Source organism: Myotis brandtii, unplaced genomic scaffold (genome assembly GCF_000412655.1).
Source record: "Myotis brandtii unplaced genomic scaffold, ASM41265v1 scaffold82, whole genome shotgun sequence".
In the NCBI taxonomy this organism is placed as follows: Eukaryota; Metazoa; Chordata; class Mammalia; order Chiroptera; family Vespertilionidae; genus Myotis; species Myotis brandtii.
The window spans coordinates 747,209-768,040 of NW_005371324.1; the positions used below are offsets into that span (position 1 = coordinate 747,209).

At 35.7% G+C, this 20,832-nt stretch overlaps 1 protein-coding gene across 1 annotated transcript in view; it reads left to right on the forward strand.

Moving 5' to 3' along the window:
• RAB21 (RAB21, member RAS oncogene family) overlaps nucleotides 1–13,681 on the forward strand; it is a 69,658-nt gene extending 55,977 nt beyond the window's left edge. Inside the window, exons 6-9 of the mRNA XM_014531628.1 lie at nucleotides 1,247–1,310; nucleotides 7,819–7,873; nucleotides 8,910–8,998; nucleotides 12,081–13,681. Coding sequence (XP_014387114.1) covers nucleotides 1,247–1,310; nucleotides 7,819–7,873; nucleotides 8,910–8,998; nucleotides 12,081–12,223 — 351 coding nt within the window. The 3' untranslated portion in view covers nucleotides 12,224–13,681. The remainder of the gene's footprint in view (nucleotides 1–1,246; nucleotides 1,311–7,818; nucleotides 7,874–8,909; nucleotides 8,999–12,080) is intronic.
• The last annotated feature ends 7,151 nt before the right edge of the window (nucleotides 13,682–20,832 follow it).

The following is a 20,832-nucleotide window of genomic DNA, read 5'->3' on the forward strand; positions in this document are numbered from 1 at the left end:
AAGTCCTTTGGTTGATCTCTCCCCCTTACCCCCACCATCCCCTACCTTCCCTCTGAGGTTTGATGGTCTGATTGATGCTTCTCTGTCTCTGGATCTGTTTTTGTTCATCAGTTTATGTTGTTCATTATATTCCACAAATGAGTGATATCATGGTTCCTCTACATTCTTGCAGGGAATAGGAGTACAGTGCTGTTACATTTTTACCATCGGACCAGATGCACAGTAAATGCTTACCATATATTTAATGTAATATTTGTAACTTATAAATAGATATGTGGGGAGGTATATAAGTTCTGTGTAATTTGATTGCATACAGAATAAATTCCATTACAAAAAATGAAAGGAGGTATCCAGGTGTTTGTTTTTTTTAAAATCTTATTTTATTGTAGTCAACATCATTAAAATCATGGCTTCAAAAGATTAATTTTCTTAGTTCTAGTTTATTCCCAACTGGGCTTACTGCTATGTCCATAATGAAGTATCAGTTTGTTTCTAGAGTCATTGTATACCAGTGGTTCTCAAGGAGGGGGTGAAAATGTCTGCAGACATCTATGGTTGTTACAACTGGAGGGTGATACTGGCATAGAGTGCTTAGGTGGCCAGGTTTGCTGCTAAACATCATATATTACACAGGACAGTCCCTCATAACAGAGAATCATCTGAGTCAAAATGTCAATAGTTGCCAAGGTTGAAAAAAACCTGTCATATACTAAAGGATGAAAGTTTCTTTTGCCAGTCTTTTTGGTGCCCATATATACTTTTTCCTTTAAGTGTGTGACACAGAAGCTCCTATGCTCTCTATTTCAGAACCAGTTGGGTTAAGTTCTTGTGTTCTTAAGTCCAAAGTGGCTCTATGCAAGTACCTGTTATCAATTGGGTTAAGTTCTTGTGTTAAGTCCAAAGTGGCTCTATGCAAGTACCTGTTATCAGAGGCTGGAGTTGACATGCTTTTGCTCTGGTGAATAGCTTTGCTTGAATCTGTGGAAGGTTTATGAACATTTGTAATAAGAGGTACTTCTCTTTGTACCTATAGGTAGAGACAGAGAGAAATAAATCTATTGGATGTTTGTTGTTTGTAATATAACCTGGCAATAAATGATCTTACAGTGAATCATTCCAGGTAACAACTAAATATATGGCTTGTTAGCCAAATTCTGAGGTATTTTGACATTGTTGAATTTTGGAGTGTTGTAATGATAGTCTTGTAACAGAATTTGTTTTAATATTAATTCTTTTATATACACAGGTAAAAAACTGGGTCAAAGAATTGCGGAAAATGTTGGGAAATGAAATCTGTTTATGTATAGTTGGTAAGCATCATTACTTTTTAAAAATCTCCTTTGTTTTCTTAATGCTTTATAAAGAATAGTAAACCAGTAATTCTCATTTTAAAATTATATGAGAAAAGAAGAATGGCATTTTAATGCATAATGTTTTAGAATAATTTAGTATTTGGAATTACTCTTTTAGGAGATTCAAACTCTGTACCTCACGGAATGCCTTGGGGAACAAATGGGAAGCTAAACATGTAAGGCTTTAAGTCCCCAGCCTTGTTTCAATTTGACTTTTACCTTTTCACCATAAGATTTTATTTAGAAATAAGTTCAGGAACTAAAATTAAAACCAATTACTTAAGCTAGTGTTCGTATTCTCTACATTTAACTATATACATTTTTTAAAATCCTCATCTGAGGGCATGCTTAGAGAGAGGGTGGGAGGGATAGATGCTGCATGTTAGGCTAGATGGCAGGAATGTTTCAGAACTGAACACTGAGATAGTAGGCTTTATAGGAGTTTGGGGCCAAAGTTGCAGCTAGTCATTAGTGTGTTTGGCCTGGCTTTGTGTGGCATATGGGACTTGCTGGGGGTAGAAGTGGCTATGATTATTAACAAATGAATATTTGAGTATTTAGAATTGGGATTATCTCTTGGAAGAGAGAAAGAAATGGCTAATATATACTCAAAGAAGTCTCAACAGCTTGTTACTTGATGAAGTTATAAAGTAACATTTTTTTAAAACTGGGTAAATAAGCTTATGAATATTAAGCTCAATTAATGTAAACTGTATATTCTTCATGTTCATATTATAAGAAGGTTTAGGAATATTGTGTCTGGTAGCTTACTACTCCAATAGGGTAAAATATTCATATTTAATGTTATATACTGTTTATTAATGATTGGTATAAAAAGCTCACTCTCTTTTCTTTCCTATTGGCAAATGTGACATGGGATTTTAATTGTAATTCAGAGTTGGAAGAATTTGGAGAGCCTATTTATCACAAAAGGAAAATTTCACAGTTAATGAAGTCATATCACCAGTACCTTAGAAGCCCCACCTGTGCTTCTTTCTCATCCCCTCACTACCCAGCTGCCTTCTCCTCACCATCTCCTACTGCCAAACACTATCTTAACTTTTTACTTCATGGACTAGTTTGTTTTTTTTAATTTTATATAAGTGTAATCATAGAGAATGAACTCTTTTGTGTCTGATTTCTTTGGCTTTATATTATGTTTGCAAGATTTCTCTGCATTCTTGTATATAGATGTAGTTCATTTTATTCTCTTTGCTATCTAATACTTTATCCTGTTGAACATTCTACAGTTTATCCTTTTGCTATTGAACATTTGCATTATTTTTTTTCACCTAGTGATGTTCATTCTATTCTTGGTAGTAGTTCTTTTCTAAGAATTACATATTTATTATTTATTATTCCAGTAGTTCAGTAGTTTTATTAATAGTAAGTAGTTCTTTTGTTTTATTACTAAATTCAAAATAATAATATCTCACAAGATTGTTGTGAAGATTAGATATGATTTGGAGAACACTTAGGATAGTCAAGGCATTGGACAAATATTTGTTCCTTTTCCTGAACGTAAGACAACCTTTCAAACCTTTGAAGCCTGTTTGGATAGTTCACTTACAGTCTTATATTCTGGGTCTTCAACTTTTTTATATTGGTCTAACTTCCAAACATTTTCATCATCCTAATTATTTTTTATGGGTTTATTTCAATGTATCAGTGTGTCCCCTACGCTTAAAATGAACCCTAGAATCTAACATTATTGAGCCATTGTATACTTATATGGCTCTCTCTCTCTATTTTTAAATCCTCACTGTCCTTCTACCAACATTGCCCAAGAATGTATACACTTTTTAGCCATGTCAGGTCAGTGTCTTTTTTATATAGATTATAGATAACAAAGCTCTGAATTCCTTTTTATAAATATTGCTCTTTTGTCAGTCTTTTCCCATCCTGTTCTTCTATAATTGTTATTTAAGCCTAAGAATAGGAATTTCAACTTATCTTATGTTTCTGAATAGATTAAATTAGATACTGAGCCTTCTAGGTCTTTATCTAAGCCTCTGATAATGTGTTAACCAATAATAGAGAACCTCATACTTCACTGGCAGAGACTCCCCCCCCCCCCCACTAGGCTTTAATTAATCCATTATTACCATCCTGTTTGCTCTATTTGATAGTATTTTGGTTTTAGTCTGCCCTTAACATTTGTATGTTTGTTAAATATTTATTATTTTTAATTTTACTACTTTTTAAATATTTTTTTAAAGAGAGAGATGAAGGGAGAGAGAGAGAGAGAAACATAGATGTGAGAGCAAAACATCAATAGGCTGTCTTTTGCATGCTCCCAACCAGGGGTCTAGCCCAAAACTCAGGAATGTGCCCTTACCGCGAATTGAGCCAGCAACCTTTCCATGCATGGACCACACCCAACCAACTGAGCCATACCTGCCAGTGCCAAATATTTATTATGACTAGAGGCCTGGTGCATGAAATTCGTGCATGGGCGGGGGGCCCCTCAACCCAGCCTGCACCCTCTCCAATCTGGGACCCCTCAGGGCATGTCCGACTGCCTCTTGCAATCCGGGACCGCTGGCTCCTAACCGCTAGCCTGCCTGATTGCCCCTAACCACCTCTGCCTGTCTGCCTGCCTGATCGCCTCTAACTTCTCCCCTACCGGCCTGATCGCCCCTAACTGTTCCACTTTCTCCCCTAGCCTGATCGCCCCTAACTGTTCCACTGCTGGCCCGATTGCCCCTAACCACCTCTGCCTTGCCTCCGGCCGGTCGCAAGCACCTGGGACCCGGGCTTCCTTCCCTCTGGCTGGCCACAGGCACCCAGGATTTGGGCCGGCTTCGCCTGGGCCAGCTGTAGCCGCAGGGGACTATGAGTGGGCAGCTTTGCCCAGGCCGCAGCCGCAGGTGCCCAGGACCGCGGGGCGGTAGCTTGTCCCTCTCCCGGGCCTCAGCCCCAGTTGCTGGCGCCCGGGACCGCGGGGTGGGTGGCTTGTCCCACTCCTGGGCCGCAGCCTGGCTGGTCCCCATTCCTCTCTCTCGAGAGCTCATTTGTGCCTGGCTGGTCCCCATTCCTCTTTCCCCAATGTTGAGTGTCTGAGCTGTGATGGCATGAGGGTGTGACGGCTATTTGCATATTAGCTCTTTATTATATAGGATAAGTTATTTATTGAGTGCCAGGTACTTTTCTAAGAACTACATATTTATTATTTCATTTATGCCTCCTGACAATACTGGAAGGGAGGTATTGTTGCCATTTCTATTTTACACCTGAGGAAATGGACTTGGAGAGCTTGATACTTTCCAAAATACAAAGCTAGTTGGAGGTAGACCTGGGATTTTAAGTAGGATCTGTCTGTTACTTCAAGCCCATATTCTTAATCAACATAATATATTGCTTACTATGTATCAGGCTTTGGGAATTGTGTAGTGAATAAGTAAACAAAATAGATAATGCCTTTGTTTTCTCATAGTTTATTGTGTAAGGGGAGAGAGAAAAAACAAGCGATTATATATTATGATAAATGCTATGAAGGGTGGAGTACTACAGAGTGCTGTGATAGCTCAGAAGCAAACCTAACTAAATTTAGGGAGTCAAGGGTTAGGGGAAGATTTCCTAGAGCATTGGATTAGCTAAGTTAGCTAGATGGAACCAGCAGGGTGGTTGTAGAAAGTATCTATCATGGGCTTTAACTCTCATAACAAGATTGATTTTCCATATGATCATTCACCTTAATGAATATGGCTAATATTAATAACTACTCTTTATTGAACATGTACTGTATGCTAAGCTTAGTACAATATATCATATTTTCACATCATCCCTGCAAAGTTTGTTAACTATATTTGTACAAAGTGAGACTAAGAGACGTTAAGTAATTTGCCTGAAATCTTATAGCCATAAAATGAGCCTGGATTTAACAAATTTTCTTCGGATTTAAAAGACTTTTGAAAGCTTCTTATTACTAGACCAGATACCATCCAATTTAAGCAAAATATGGTTCTAGCTCTTTTTAGGCCCTCTGCTCTTCAGTCAAATAGGTGTTTTTAAAGAAAAAGTTTTTACTGTTCTTAACAGGGTGGCCTTTTTTCCTCCCCCTCCAGTAGCTTTAGCCAATTTTTTTTGAATCTTTCTAGTACTGTACTTTCAAGTAGGTGTTTTTATCCTTGTTTTCAGGTGTTTTAAGCCTATTAGACAGTTTCCTGTTAGCTGTGCCATCGTATTAAAGCAGATATGAGCCTTAAAGCCTAATCCTTTAGCTGTCTTGCTTTTAAAAGAATATAGGAACTAAGAAGGTTTTCAGCTTTGGAAAGGTATGCGTTGCTAACAGGCAGTTTTCTGTGACTTAGTCTGTGCTTACCCAATCCATTATGAACACTGATTGTTCAAAGAAATAGTAGTTATTTCATAGAAGGATTTAAAAACTTTTGTTTAAAATAGTAAGTAATTAAAATAGCTATTTTAATAACTGGGTTTATTAAAGTTAGTTAAGTTTAAAACGTTACTAAATAATAAAACTGAGTAATTTCCCCCAAGTAATCATTTGAGGCAGTACTCTCTCTATTCTCATTTTAAAAAAAATATATATTAATAATTCAGATGGAATTTGGGGAAAAATAAGGGGGGGGGGCCAAAAAGATCGAGGAAAAAACCCATCTAGGGTTTTAGTTAATTGGAACAAAGGTCTTGATTCCTCTAGGAGACAATCTTGTTTTACCTTTTTAAGATTGGCAGAATATTGTGCCTTTGTTTATTGGAACCACTGGCCACTAGGTGGTGCTTTTTGCATTCTTATAACATAAATAAAACTTTTCTTTGGTGACTGTTGAATATATTGGCTATAATATTCAGCAAATTAAAATTTTTATTGAAAAAGTTTAATGTAGGAAATCAGAACTAATATGTATCTTCCTGCTGAGGTAGACAAATAACTATTCAAAGAGGGAAGAATTCATTACTAAATTTGTTGGTACCTACTGAGCTTTAGACTACTTCCCTCCCTCTCATTCTTAGACTAAGGAGTCAGGTAGTTGATTGCAGTTGCTTACAATTAGGTGCTCAGATTATTTGAGGTCCTTTACATGTTGAACCTCTGCGCTTATGCTTCTCAGTTCTAAGCATTGAATCTTTCAATAGGTGCTTTTACTTCAATGCTCTTCTAGGTTTTCTAAGGTCCTAAGAAAAAGAACTTTATTTACAAGGTTTCCTCTCCCCTCCCCAAGTCATAATAGAAAAAAAGAAAATATTGTTTGAAGTGTCCTTCCTTAAGGTATTTCCCCCCATTCCTATCTTTATTTCCATTACCTTTAGCACTTGGTGTATCCAGCCAACTCACTTCTACTTCTATCCTGCATTTTAATAAGGAATCTGCATTTTGCAGTGTCTTCACTTTTGTCCTGGTGGCTTTTTATCATAATCTCAGTTTGGTTCCCTTGTTTAAGGAGGGCTCAGTAATTTTAAATGTGTGTGTTGTGCACATACGTATTTTTTTTTCAATTACCATTGACATAAAATATATTAGTTTCAGGTGTACAACATAGTGATTAGACATTTATATAATTTAAGAAGTTATCACTTCAATAGGTCTAGTACCCGTCTGACACTATACATAGTTATTACAGTATTATTGACTATATTCCATATCCTGTACTTTATGTCCCTGTGACTAATTTTATAATTGGCAATTTGTACATCTTAATCCCTTCCACTTTTTCACCCATCTCCCTAACGCCCCACCTATCTGGCAATCATCAGTTTTTTTCTCTGTGTCTGTGAGGTTTTTTCCTCTGTATCTGTGAGTTTGTTTCTTTTTTGTTCAATTATTTTGTGATTTAGATTCCACATATACTAGTAAGTGAAATCATATGGTATTTGTCTTTCTCTTTCTGACTTATTTCATTAGCCTAATACTCTCTAGGTTATAATGTGCATATACTTTATTAAGTTCTCTCATGTTTTTAAAACAAAAGAGTAGTTTCCTCCTCAGTGGTGGTGAAGTGCTTAAAAAGCCATACAATTCTTTCTTTATCCAGCTTATATCATCAAGGAAACCAAAATACTTTTAGGATCCAAGAGGCTAGCCTAATATATTTTTGTGAACAATAAGGTAGCCTTGCTTAATTATTAACGGACTCTAAAGTTGACTGGGGACCATTTACACTTGGCTAAGAAACATAGGTTTATGCCTAGGTTCCCTAGTGATCTTAGTCTCTGTAATACTGTAAAACAAGGAATAGTGACCATATTTTCTCTGACAGACTACAGCTTCAGGAATGCTATGCATTGAGCCATTTGAGGGAGGTTGAGGCATTCATCTTGATAGATATGATCAACCCTCATGTCATAAGGGTTATGGTTATAATTTTAAGATATTTAGAAGTCTGATGGGGATTTGTATTACTTTTCCAGGTGGTTAAAGTTGTAATTGTGTATTTAGAATTGGCTTAATTTTGTTATAATAATGAATTAATATTAAAGTTTGGCATTTACTTTTTCAAATTAGGTAATAAAATAGACTTGGAAAAGGAGAGACATGTGTCCATTCAAGAAGCAGAATCGTAAGTGTTATCCCTGCCATCCTCCCAATGACATCCCCTCCTCCCCCAACAATCACTCCCCAGTAGAAGTCTTCCTTTTAGGAGTGTGCTTTACCATTTAGGTAGTACTCTAATGTCTGGTTTGTGGTTTTTTAATGTTTCTTTTATATATGTATATATTGATTTCAGAGAGAGGAGGGAAAGGGAGAGAGAGATAGAAACATCAGTGATGAGAGAGAATTATCGATCGGCTGCCTCCTGCATTCTCCCCACCGGGGATCAAGCCTGCAACCCCAGCATGTGCTCTGACCAGGAATCGAACTGTGACCTCCTGATTCATGAGTTGATGCTCAACCACTGGGCTACACCAGGCATGCTCAAATGTCTTAATATAGATTGAGCTGTTGGATTCAGTGAAGTATGTTAACATTGGTAATTTCTAGACTTTCGGCTGTATATAAAGATAATCCACTCTCACATCTCTTTATGATTTCAGTAAAAAATACAAAGTAATGCATAAGAAAACTATCATGATCAAATAGTCAGTGTGTCACAAAAACTTTTAAAATATTTGGGTTCCAAGTTAACTTATAAAAATTTTAAATCTTGTTAACTTGTGCTCATTTAAAATTTGGTTCAATGTACAGAGATGTGAACCAGCTATATATAATCTTTTTTATTTTATTATTTTTAAAATATATTTTAGTTGATCTTTAGAGAGAGAGAAAGGGAGAGGGAGAGAGAAAGAGAAACATAGATGTGAGAGTGGAACATCAGTCGGCTGCCTGGGTTGCTTCCTGCATGCCCCCCACGGGAGATCGAGCCCAAAACCCAGCCGTGTGCCCTGACTAGAATTGAACTGGCAACCTCTTAGTACATGGGCCAACTGCCCAACCAACTGAGCCACACCGGCCAGGGCTATAGTCTTAATTTTATTAAATCTGGGCTAATTAAAGGTCACTAAACTTGGTACTATGAAAAGATTCACATAGCCGTCATGACAAAAATATGAGAAATATTTTTTACATTGGTCATTGATATTATTATTTTTTTTAAGGTATGCAGAATCTGTGGGAGCAAAACATTATCATACATCAGCCAAACAGAACAAAGGAATTGAGGAACTCTTTCTTGACCTCTGTAAAAGTAGGTATATTTAGATTTAGTATATTTAGAAATGGCTTTTTAAAATATTCATAATATTTCTAAAGTGATGTTTTACAATCTCCATTAATGACCACATTGATGATTTGTCACATCTTCCATTACTACTATTTACTTAATATTTTTCTTTAACTCCTTTTTTATATATATTTTTATTGATTTCAGAAAGGGAGAGAGAGAGAGAAACATCAATAATGAGTGAGAATCACTGATCAGCTGCCTCCTACTGGGGATCGAGCCCACAACCTGGGCATGTGCCCTGACCAAGAATTGAACCCTGACCTCCTTGTTCATAGGTCGATGCTCAACCACTGAGCCACACCAGTTGGGCAAGAGATTTTATTTGTTTGATTTTTTTTTTTCCAGAGAGGAAGGGAAAGGGAAAGAGAGATAGAAACATCAATGATGAGAGAGAATCATTGATCGGCTGCCTCCTGCACACCCCCTACTGGGCAACGAGCCCGCAACCCGGGTGTTTGCCCTTGATGGGAATCGAACCCAGGAACCTTCAGTCTGCAAGCCAACGCTCTCCAGTGAGCCAAACCAGCTAGGGCAAGAGTTATTTTTTTTAACAAGAGTTCTTATCTTTTATAGATCATATTAGAATAATTTACAAATAAAATTATGTATATGGGCCCTGACCGGTTTGGCTCAGTGGATAGAGTGTCAGCCTGCGGACTGAAGGGTCCAGGTTCGATTCCAGTCAAGGGCATGTACGTTGGTTGCAGGCACATCTCCAGTAGGGGGTGTGCGGGAGGCAGCTGATCGATGTTTTTCTCTCATTGATATTTCTAACTCTCTATCCCTCTCCCTTCCTCTCTGTAAAAAAAGCAATAAAATATATTTTAAAAATTATGTATATGGGATTTGATTCAAAATAATGGTAAGGATGCTTGCCAGGTATGGATGAAATTGTGTGATGGACATACGGATTTTCATTATGCTGTTCTTTCCAATTTTATGTATACGTTTGAAATTTTCTATTATTAAAAAGTTGCTTAAAGAGAGAAAGGAAAATGTTTATTTATATATACCCTGAAAGTCATTTCTCATATCTATCCCTAATAAAATACATATTTTGGAAAACTCAAGTCTATGGAATAATGGATTGAAATGATTTTGTTAATTTATATTCCTTGAACTTATGGACATCAGACTCTTTTGAGAATTTGATGAAGATGAAACTGGTTTTTCTCTGTAGAAAAATGTACATGTACACAAACTTTGGAGTAAATTTCAATTCTATGAAAACCTGAAAGTCATTCATAATTGTTCTAGAGTAATAATTTTCTAAGTGAAGTGCCCTTAGCAGCAGCAGCAGCATCACTTGAGACTGTGTTAGAAATGCTGCAAATTCTTGGGCCCTACCCCAAATCTACTGAATCAAAATCTAAGGAGGTGGTGCCCAGAATCTGTGTTTTAACAATCCCTCTGTATGATTCTGATGCACTCTAAAATTTGAGAAGCACTGCTGTATATACCAATCCCTTGGGGATCTTGTTAAAATGGATCTGGTGGGGTCTGAGCTTCTCATTTCTAACCCAATTGGTCATGCTGGTCCTCCCTTAGGCTGTACTTTGAGTACCACGCTCTAGATCTGGCTTATAAATGTTTCAATCACATGTCTTCATAGAACATTTTGAACATTCCCCATATGTTTATTTAAAAATACAGAACATACACAAGTATGAATATATTTTGTACATTATAAAACACATAAATAGATAATTTTAAAGGTTGAGGAAAGCTAAGTAGAAGTTAGAATTTGTAATGTTTTCTAATTTCATCTCAGTGGATTGTTCTCACTTCAATTTGGAAACCATTGTTCAAGAGCAGTGTCTCGACTCAAATTTAAGAACTCTTGTTCTGTTTTGAGGATTCCATCTGTTCTTTCCTTATCTTTTTGGATATGTATTTTGCAGTTATTTACTCCTGTCTATGTCTTGTATTTTCATTTTTCTTCTTTTTTTCTTTTTTAAAAATATATTTTACTGATTTTTTACAGAGAGGAAGGGAGAGGGATAGAGAGTTAGAAACATCGATCAGCTGCCTCCTGCATACCCCCCACTGGGGATGTGCCTGCAACCAAGGTACATGCCCTTGACTGGAATCGAACCCAGGACCCTTGAGTCCGCAGGCCGACGCTCTATCCACTGAGCCAAACCAGTCAGGGCTCATTTTTCTTAACTGTGTCTCTTAAAGAGCAGAAGTTTTAAATTTTAATGAGGTCTGATTTATTAGTTACTCCTATGATTTCTGGTTTTTGTGTCTTATATGAGAAATCTTTGCCAAATTCAAAGTCACAAAGATTTTCTCCTATAGAGATTTCCTCCTATGTTTTCTTTTAGAAACTTTGTTTTATGTTTTACATTTAGGTCTATAATTCATTTTTTGTTAATTTAGCATATGGTGAGAGGTATAAATTGAGGTTTATTTTTTACATATAACTGTCCAGTTCCAGTACTGTTTTCTTGAAAAGATTATCCTTCATTGAATAATCTTGGCACATATGTCAAAAATCAAGTGACCATGGCTTTGTATCTGGACTCTGTTCCACTGATCTCTGTATTTCTCCTTTCATCAATATCTGTCTTTCTAAGAATAGCTTTCTACTGTATCTTTAAATTAGATAGTGTGAGTTCTCCAGATTTGTTGTTCTTCATGTTAAACTCTTTTATTCTTTCAAATATGCCTTACTAGTTGAAGAATAAATCTTGCACCCTAAATATCACTTGTTCTTGGGAACAATTTGGATGTCTTTGACATATTTCTAAGTACATTTGAAAAATCTTAAGGATTATACTTATCCTTTTGTTCATTTGTTCAAGCCAAAAAATTTTTTTTCTCTGTCATTGTGGCCATTATATATCTAGACATATAAACTTGCTATTAATTTTTAAACTTGCAGGAAAAGCTGTATAGTGAGCTGACAGAATGTTTATTATATTTAGTTCCTTTTTTGGTTTAAAGTCAGAAATGGCTATCATGCTGGTATACGAAATTATAAAAAGAGAAAATTCTAAGATTGTAGTCTTAAGTAATCTCTGCTTTCTTCCTCTCTTAGGGATGATAGAAACAGCACAAGTGGATGAGAGGGCAAAAGGCAATGGCTCCAGTCAACCAGGAGCTGCCCGGCGAGGTGTACAGATTATTGATGATGAACCTCAAGTCCAGAGCAGTGGTGGAGGGTGCTGTTCTTCTGGATAACTGTTCACACCTCAGCAATTAAAACAAACTGTGGATCATTGCCCTCAACATGAAGACTGCCATATTCCAAGTCACATTATTTTACCAATGGAATTATAGAATTAACAGTATTTTAAATTACGTTTATAACATTGCAGAGACCTTAAGTGCTAAACTTAGTGGAGTTTGTGACCAGAGAATTGGCATTTTCTACAAATGTTAACAAAGCAATTACCAATGGCCTTTTTACATATTTTTTTCTTTAATAAGGAATAATATGCATGTAGAAAAGACCTACTTAAAGGCTTCATTTATATTCTTTTAAATCAAATCTTTATTTAATAACTTATATATGTTGTTGGAATGGTATACATTTTGCAGCCCTTTGTATTTTGTGGTAGTTTGAACTGTATCACTTCCAAACAGTAAACTGTTTTTGTTTTTGTTTTTTAATTAGCAAATACCCGAAGTACTATTTTTGCAGGGTTTGCACAGGCCCCTATAACTGTCTACTACTTTGATATAATCTATATACATCTGTATGCTGAGCTGGTAAAATACATTGTAAATTACATATTAAATATTTTATCTGCTTTTACAAGCGCAAGGTGCAAAAATATATACAATAGTCTCATTGATGACTGTAAAGTGATTAACATTTGATGATAATGCCTAAGCTTTCTGACTCTGATATATAAAGATCATAGCTCCCTTCACTTTTGTCTTAACTTGAAAGTGGCGTGTTTAAATTTTCACAAATACTTTACTTGAATTATTGCTGTTGTCACATGTTTTGGCCTCTGTAAGTTCAACCGATGGATCGAGCAGCGGCATTTGCCTTTTGGTTTGGGTTTTATTTGTTTGTTTGTTTGTTTTTATAAAACAGATGACCTGCCAATTTTGCTTTAGAATGGTTATCTTAGAAATATTTGAGTGGAGCATGCTGAGTTTCACGTTTTCAACGGCTTTGGTTTTCTCTTAAGCTTCATATGAGAAGGGTTCATTGATGTAAGAAGAGAAAAAGGGGTCCCAGACAGTAGCCACTCACCAAGACTAATTCATGCAGCATGTTAGTGGTAGTTTATGCTCCTGAGACAGCACTTTTAGATCTTTTGTGAGCAAGTTGTATTTGCTTAATGCTTGCCAGAGATGAACACAGAAAGTTTTGTTTAATTTTATAAGAGCTGTTTTGAGTTTCTGTGAAGGGAAACATTTCATGAAATGCAGTTACAGAGAACACTGGAAAGATTTATTATAAAATTATATTCTTGTATACTTTGTAAATTAGTCTCTCATTAGATTTTTTTTTCATTAAGCATAGGACTGAACTTTAATTTGTTAATTTTAATATAATCAGGCACTGCTCACAGAAGGAACACAAATGGTAGACATTAACATAAATTGTTTTTGCTCTAATATATATATTTTTCCATTTCTGTCATGCTTGGAAAACTAGTAAATGTTATGTCTAAGATAAAATGGAATGGTCCCTGGATTTACTTCTAATAAGAAGCAGCAGTATCCAATAAAGTTGTTAGCATGCGCAATTAAGAGGATATAAAGAAGTACTACCATATTTTTAAAAAAAGCTTAAACTTTCCCAAATGGGTTAAAAGTTGAATGAATTGATTTTATGATGTTACCAATTTTTACTTAGTATTAAGGATTCTGTGAGCCTTTGCTTTACCAATTTTTTCTTTTTAAATCTTTATTGTTGAAAGTATTACTTATGTCCCCCTTTCCCCCCCATTGACCTCTTCTAGCCCGCCCCCGCCTCCTGCCTCCTTCACCACCTTATTGCACTTTACCTTTTTAAATGATTGTCCTTGCCAAACTCAACAAACACATTGACTTCTGTTGTGTGTGTTTGGAGGGGTGGGGTGGAAAAAAGTCAGGGAGATAAGTTAAAATTGTCTTTGGTGGCTGTACTCTGTGTAGTTTCTCGGTTTTCTGGGAGTTTGATGTTTATGCAGGGAATTGGGGAAGGTTGGGGGAATCATGAGTATAATAGAGGAAAATTGTTTTGGCTTTCTTTCAGAAGTAATAAAGCCTTGCCATTTCTACTGTTGTAGATGTAGATGGGAAGCAAGCTCTTTTCCATTGGAGTGAAATAGCTTTTTTAAAGTAGAGATGAAATTGAGCATTATTCCAAAAAAAATAATGTTATGAAACCTGATAACTGGAGAACTGTGCTCTCAATTTTGACCTTTTAAAGTCTAGATAGGAACCTCTGCTCTGGAGTTGCCAGATAATTATTGGTGGGCCACAACCGCTCTCCCCGTTTTGTTTTGTTTCCTCCCCTCCTCTATTCTCCCTTGGCTTCTGTGTGTAGCTTTCTTAACATCAAGCATTTTATTCTTTTTTAAACCTGTAATTTAAGTTAATCCAATAGCAACAGTATAGTATTCCTGTCCTTGCTCAGAAGCCCCAGAGGTCTTTAGATAGGAATAGTGTGAAATGGAAATGAAGAAGACCAATCAGTTGTAATGGGTATACAAAGAAAAGGTAAAGAGATAATAGACCAAGGCTGAGGAAGTTTTTCCAATCTTTCTTCACATTTAATATATATTTTGTGTTCCTATTGTTGTAATTGTGCTATTAGGAAGAAGACACAAGTTACCATGTGTAGTAAAATAGGTAGAATCAATATATTTTTCAAATAGTGTATACATTTAGTATATATAATTAAAAATTGGTTTAGTATTGTCATTAAAAATACCTAATATTATGTTAAAAGTATACAATAATTTCTGTAATGATGATGGCTATGCTGCTCCTTGTTTTGCTTTGACTATAGAGGAAGATTATCGTTTTTAAAAAAAATGTAGATTGCAGCCCTAGCCAGTTTGACTCAAGTAAATAAAGTGTCAACCTGCGGACTGAAGGGTCCCGGGTTCGATTCTGGTAAAGGCACATGCCTGGGTTGTGGGCTCGATCCCCAGTGTGGGGCATGCAGAACACAGCCGATCAATAATTCTCTTTCATCATTGATGTTTCTATCCCTCTCCCTTCCTCTCTGAAATCAATAAAAATATGTAAAAAAAAAAAAAAAAGTAGATTGCAACAATCTGGGGGTAAATAGTAATTTGAAAAGAAAAAAGCATCATATTATTGGATAAATATGAGTGAATTTGTTTTGTTCTAGGGATGTCTCCTGAAAATACCCTAAATCTATGGCTGTTACAGCTAAATTAAGATCTTTTTTATATATTAGCCATATATTATTAGTGATTACTTTTAATTTGGCCTTCAGGTAAGAAAGGAATGATAATCACTTTTAGATTTTCAATAAGAAAATAGAAAATTTGGGAACTAGAGAAGGGGGTAGTGAGGAGTAGATGTGAAACTCTATAACCTGACAATTTTTAAAAGTATTTTGAAAAATATGTTACTTCTATCACATAGTTTGTAAATAAGGCAAGCTTTGCATTGTGCCAAATACTTAGAACATTAAAAAAAAAAAAGGAATTGTGATCCTATTTCTTTTAATACACAATTTGCAATTTTCTGTATTATAAATGCTACCAAGAATCCAGATCATTTATTATCTCCAGATAACATAATTTCCCCTTATAATTACCAGTTATCTCTAGAAGTGGTTTGATCTGTGCCTTTTACTTTTCAAATTTAACTTCTGTTTGCCATTAAAATTTTCATAGGTTCTTTATAGACACAGTGTGACAAAGAGGGAATACTTAATTGGAAGCTGTAAGATGTTGGGATCTTCTACAAGAGTGTAGATAGTAGTGACCAGCAGCAGTCTAACAATAATGTCTAAAGATAAAAGAGACTGAATAGATTCTTTTCCCCCCTTATATTTCATCAACATTTTCACATTGATTTGCTTTATTTTATTTTATTTGGGTTTTTTTTTATTGTTTATTACAAATAGTAGTACATATGTCTCCTTTTTTCCCCTCCATTGACCTTCCCCTGGCCTCCCCTACCCCTGGCACATGCCCTCACTACCCCCCCATCCCCAAATGTCTGTGTCCATTGGTTATCCTTTCAATAGATTCTTAAGTATTCTTTTCTAAATAACAAAATGCATGACCTAGATTTTAGTAATTAAAAGCTGAGATTCATTGAACATATACATTTACTTGATTTTATAATAGGCATTCTAGTATGTTCTGTAATTTTTAATCAACTAACACAGTAATGTATTTGGTGTTGTGGGCCAAAATTCATGCTATATCTGTCTTATTTCATTGGGTTTTCTCTTTTCAAGAAAACAGATTAATCACAACCAGAGCAAATTTTCATAAATGTAAATAGTTTAGTATTAATCATATGTCATGAAAAAAATTATAAATACTCTTGAGTTTCCAATATCAAGCAAAAATGCTTCACTTCTAAACAAATACTACTTTAGCACTACTTGCACTATCTGGGGTATGTATACAGGGTTCCTCAAATATGTATACATACGATGAATGATTATGAAGTCAGTGTTTAACATACAGTTCATTTTCAGAATTTAAAAGGATCTACAGAAATGAATAAAATTTTTTTTTTGTCAATGCATGTTTTCAAACTGATGACTGTTCATTGCTGCTAATGCAAAGCAATGGAATTGCAAACATTAAGAATTATTTTGCTTGGTACTTGTGTGCCTTCAATTCGTCAACTGTTGTCGGTTTTGTACCATAAACTTTCTTTTATGTATCCCCATTAAAAAAAGTATAGTGGCACATTAGGATACATTTTCTTCAAAGCTTAGTCTGCCTTCACCCATTATTTCAAATCAGTTAAACCTGAAAAGGAGTGAAAATTAAGTGAGTTATCAGCTGTTAAAGTGTGTATACATTTTGGAGGACACCCTATATTATCTCTTTCTGAGAAGCTGAGTGTACTTTTGAGTATTAACTTTTCTACTGCAACATTTTCTCTGCAGTAGACAAATGAGCATTGCAAGTTAATATTACATGGTACACCTAGCAAGAAAGCATCTTGCCCTCTTCAGAAGCCTGCACATATTTCCAAATGCATCACATTAAAACCAGAAGATGGGCTTACCTACTTAAATGACCTTTATTCCCACTGTATCAGTTCTTACCTTGATTTTGATATTTCTGGCAGCTGTATCATCTCTTTATTATTAGATGCTCAAGAAAAAGCTAATATGATTTTCTTACATTTGAACTTGTGTAGAGCAATGAGAGAAATGAGGGATAGGGATAAAGTATGATAATGTTGAAAATTAGACAACAGTGGTATTTGGTAGCAAGCTATTTTAAGGAAGCCATTATATGTAGTACTTTCTAGAAATGTGAAGTTCTTCATTTTGTATTTAATTATCTAAATATATTCTAGAAAAAAGAATAAAAACATAGGTACTGTGAAAGTGCCCCTTAGGAACTTGCCTCCCAAATGGTCACTCTTGCTCTCTAATATATACTATTCAATTACCTTTTTGCCATACATAGTTTAGTTGGGTTTACAATTTTTACATGAATTGTTCTTACTATGCATATGTTTTGCAACTTGCTTTTTTTTCTTACCAACACGCCTAGGAGCTCTTACCCTATATAATAAAACGCTAGTATGCAAATCGATGGAACGTCGGAACAACTGGTCCCTATGACGCGCACTGATGCAGGAGCTGCCCCCTGCTGGTCAGTGTGCTCCCACGGGGAGCGCCACTAAGCCACAAGCCAGGCTGGTGAGTGCAGTGGCGGTGGCAGTGGGAGCCTCCCGCCTCTGTGGCAGTGCTAAGGATGTCCAGCTGTGGCTTAAGCCCGCTCCCCATCAGACATCCCTTGAGTGCTACCAGACTGGTAAAGTGCACAGGCCGGGCTGAGGTGATCCCCATCCCCAAGTGCATGAATGTTGTGCACCAGGCCTCTAGTGTCAGTATAACATGTTCATTTTATTTTCTCCCATATGTCTTTGGGCATATTTTGCCTTTTTGAATTACCTCCAAAAAAATATCTGGTTAATTTGGTGGGCTTCATTAGAATCATAAAATTTTAATGCAAACCAGTGCTTACTTAGAATCAGTCTCCCTTAAATGTGTAAATCAGGAAATTAGGCATCTGCTTACAATTAATTTGAAGTACATTATTTTTGGACTACTGTTGACTGATTAATATAAAAAATTCAGGAGTTAATTTCAGCAGGTTCTTTAGGTTTTTATTTGAGGGAAGAGGAAAAAGAGGGAAGTATAATTGTTAGGGGAAAGTACAGGATAAACTAAAGTCTTCATACAACTCCTAGTAATTATGTCACATAAGACTTTATTCTACAAAAAATTTAAACTTTTCATTTGTTCTGTGCCTTTAGAGTAAAAAAATTTAAGTTCTTTTTCAGATCTCCCATTCCCCACCATCTACATAACTCTTTAGAGGTACCCATTGTTAACAACTTAGGGTGTGTTTGTATCCCTATTATATATAAATGTTTTTATTATATTTGACCTTTATATGTTTCAGTTCCCTGAAAGTAACTGTTACCCTATGTCAGATTCCATCCTCAAATCAACTGACCAATTTATCTAGAACAAACCAGAGAATCCCACCGTAACGAAAGTTAAATCACAGTTGACAGTTCTTAAACTAGAAATTAACTGACTCTTAAGATGTTTTATATTTATGATAAATTAAGCTTAAAGAGTAACCATAGCACTCTGGGAAAGTCAAATTGATTATTGGTTTCTATTCCCTGTGGAAATATGGCTGAGAAAGAGGAGTGTGCAAGTCCAAACTCCTTAATACCCAGGTAATTTTGGGTTGGGCTCATTCATTCTCTTGGCATACTTTCCTACTTGCGGAGCATTGCAATGTCCCCAACAATTACTTCAGATACTTCTCTGCAATAGTTGTCAAAGCAATAGTTTAGCACATTAGTGCCATGACATAAAGTTAAGTGTGTGTGCCCCAGAACAACAATTACTCAAATTTATTCTTACTTGATTTTTAATGATAACAACTCAGAGAGCAATTGAAGCACAACTTTCCATGATTTTGTTAAATTTCTGGTGGTCATTTAAAAAATGTAAAACACATTGTGCTTATCATGACTTCTGTCAATTTCACTTATTGAGTGTCTGCTGTGTGCCCAGTGTCCTTTATAGTTAGAGCTTAAAATGAGGGAGCCATTGCCCATACTCCAGCATGTAAGTACTTTATCTGTGGATATGAGGTCAACAAATCAGGCATGTTCACATTCTGTATTTGATCAGATATGTACCAGTGAAACTTCAGAGGTAATTAGAATGACAGTAGTTGAAGCTGATAGTGAAAGTTGAGGTAAAGCTGAACAGAATGATTTTGAGTCTTGCAAATAATTTTCAAGCCAGATTAAAATAGAATAACTTGTTTTTTAGCTTCAAGGGAGCAATTACTAGTAAATGATCCTCAAGCCCAATTGCTTTTCCAAATTTTGTGGTAACAGTGCAGAAACAGATGCCTTGTGCTTATTTAGACAGTTGCTTTTTTTTTAACCTAGAAAAAAATGCATTTTAAAAAGCAATTTTTTATTTTTGCCTTTGACATATATTTTCTTTGCCTTGTCACCAGACAGTAACCTAGGAAACAAGTAGGCCTGTTTGGAGAGTGTAACCCAGTGTAATTTGTGAATTTCTAAATACACTTTCCAAATTGGGAGTATGGGTCCTCTTTTTCCTACCTGATATTGAAGATAGGCCAGAAAGATAGCTTAATGATTACCTGAATTTTCTGCTAATCTTTTCAATAAGTTTTAAGAATATATTTTTAATTATAGTATATTATCAAAGGTAACATCCAGATCCCTTCTTGACCATTTTGGGGAGAAAATGAATGACATCATCAGTTTTTAAAAATGATTCCATGAGCCAGTTATCAAGAAATAACTTCTAGCCCTAACCGGTTTGGCTCAGTGGATAGAGTGTCGGCCTGCGCACCCAAGGGTCCCGGGTTCGATTCTGGTCAAGGGCATGTACCTTGGTTTCGGGCACATCCCCAGTGGGGAGTGCAGGAGGCAGCTGATCGATGTTTCTCTCATCGATGTTTCTAACTCTCTATCCCTCTTCCTTCCTTCCTTCCTTCCTGGGATTTGTATAAAAAATCAATAAAAATATATTTTTTTAAAAAGAAAAGAAAAGAAATAACTTCTATTTATCTGAATTAATTCATCTGCACTAATTCATAGAAGGTGAATAATGTCAATGATCTAGTGACAGTTCTTCAAAAGGTAAAAGCCTGTAAGGGAAATACTAAACAGCAAAAGCAAGACACTTTGAAATTTTTTGGCTGTCTCCAGGGTGACAGAATTACTACTTTTGTACCAAAACTATATGCAATATAAGCTCCCCTCCCCCATGAATCCTGTATTGATGTTTTTAAACCTGAAAATGTTCTTTAACTGAAGTGGCTGGCATGAGTAGTTCCTCCCTTCAAAGATTTTTAAAAATGGCCAACAGTAGTGGCACAAGAAAATCACTTATGAAGGACATAATTTTGGTTGAACTTGAATGAAGATGGTCAGATATGGCATTTAATTTACTGAGTACTTCTATTTGATATGTTGCCTTGAGGTTGACATTTGATAGTCCTGATTTCTCAGCATTTGGTTCACTGCTTTGCCAGACTATAGTAGGAGTGCTGCTGCCTCTTCTGATAAAAAAATTTAAAGAGTTACTAACATGA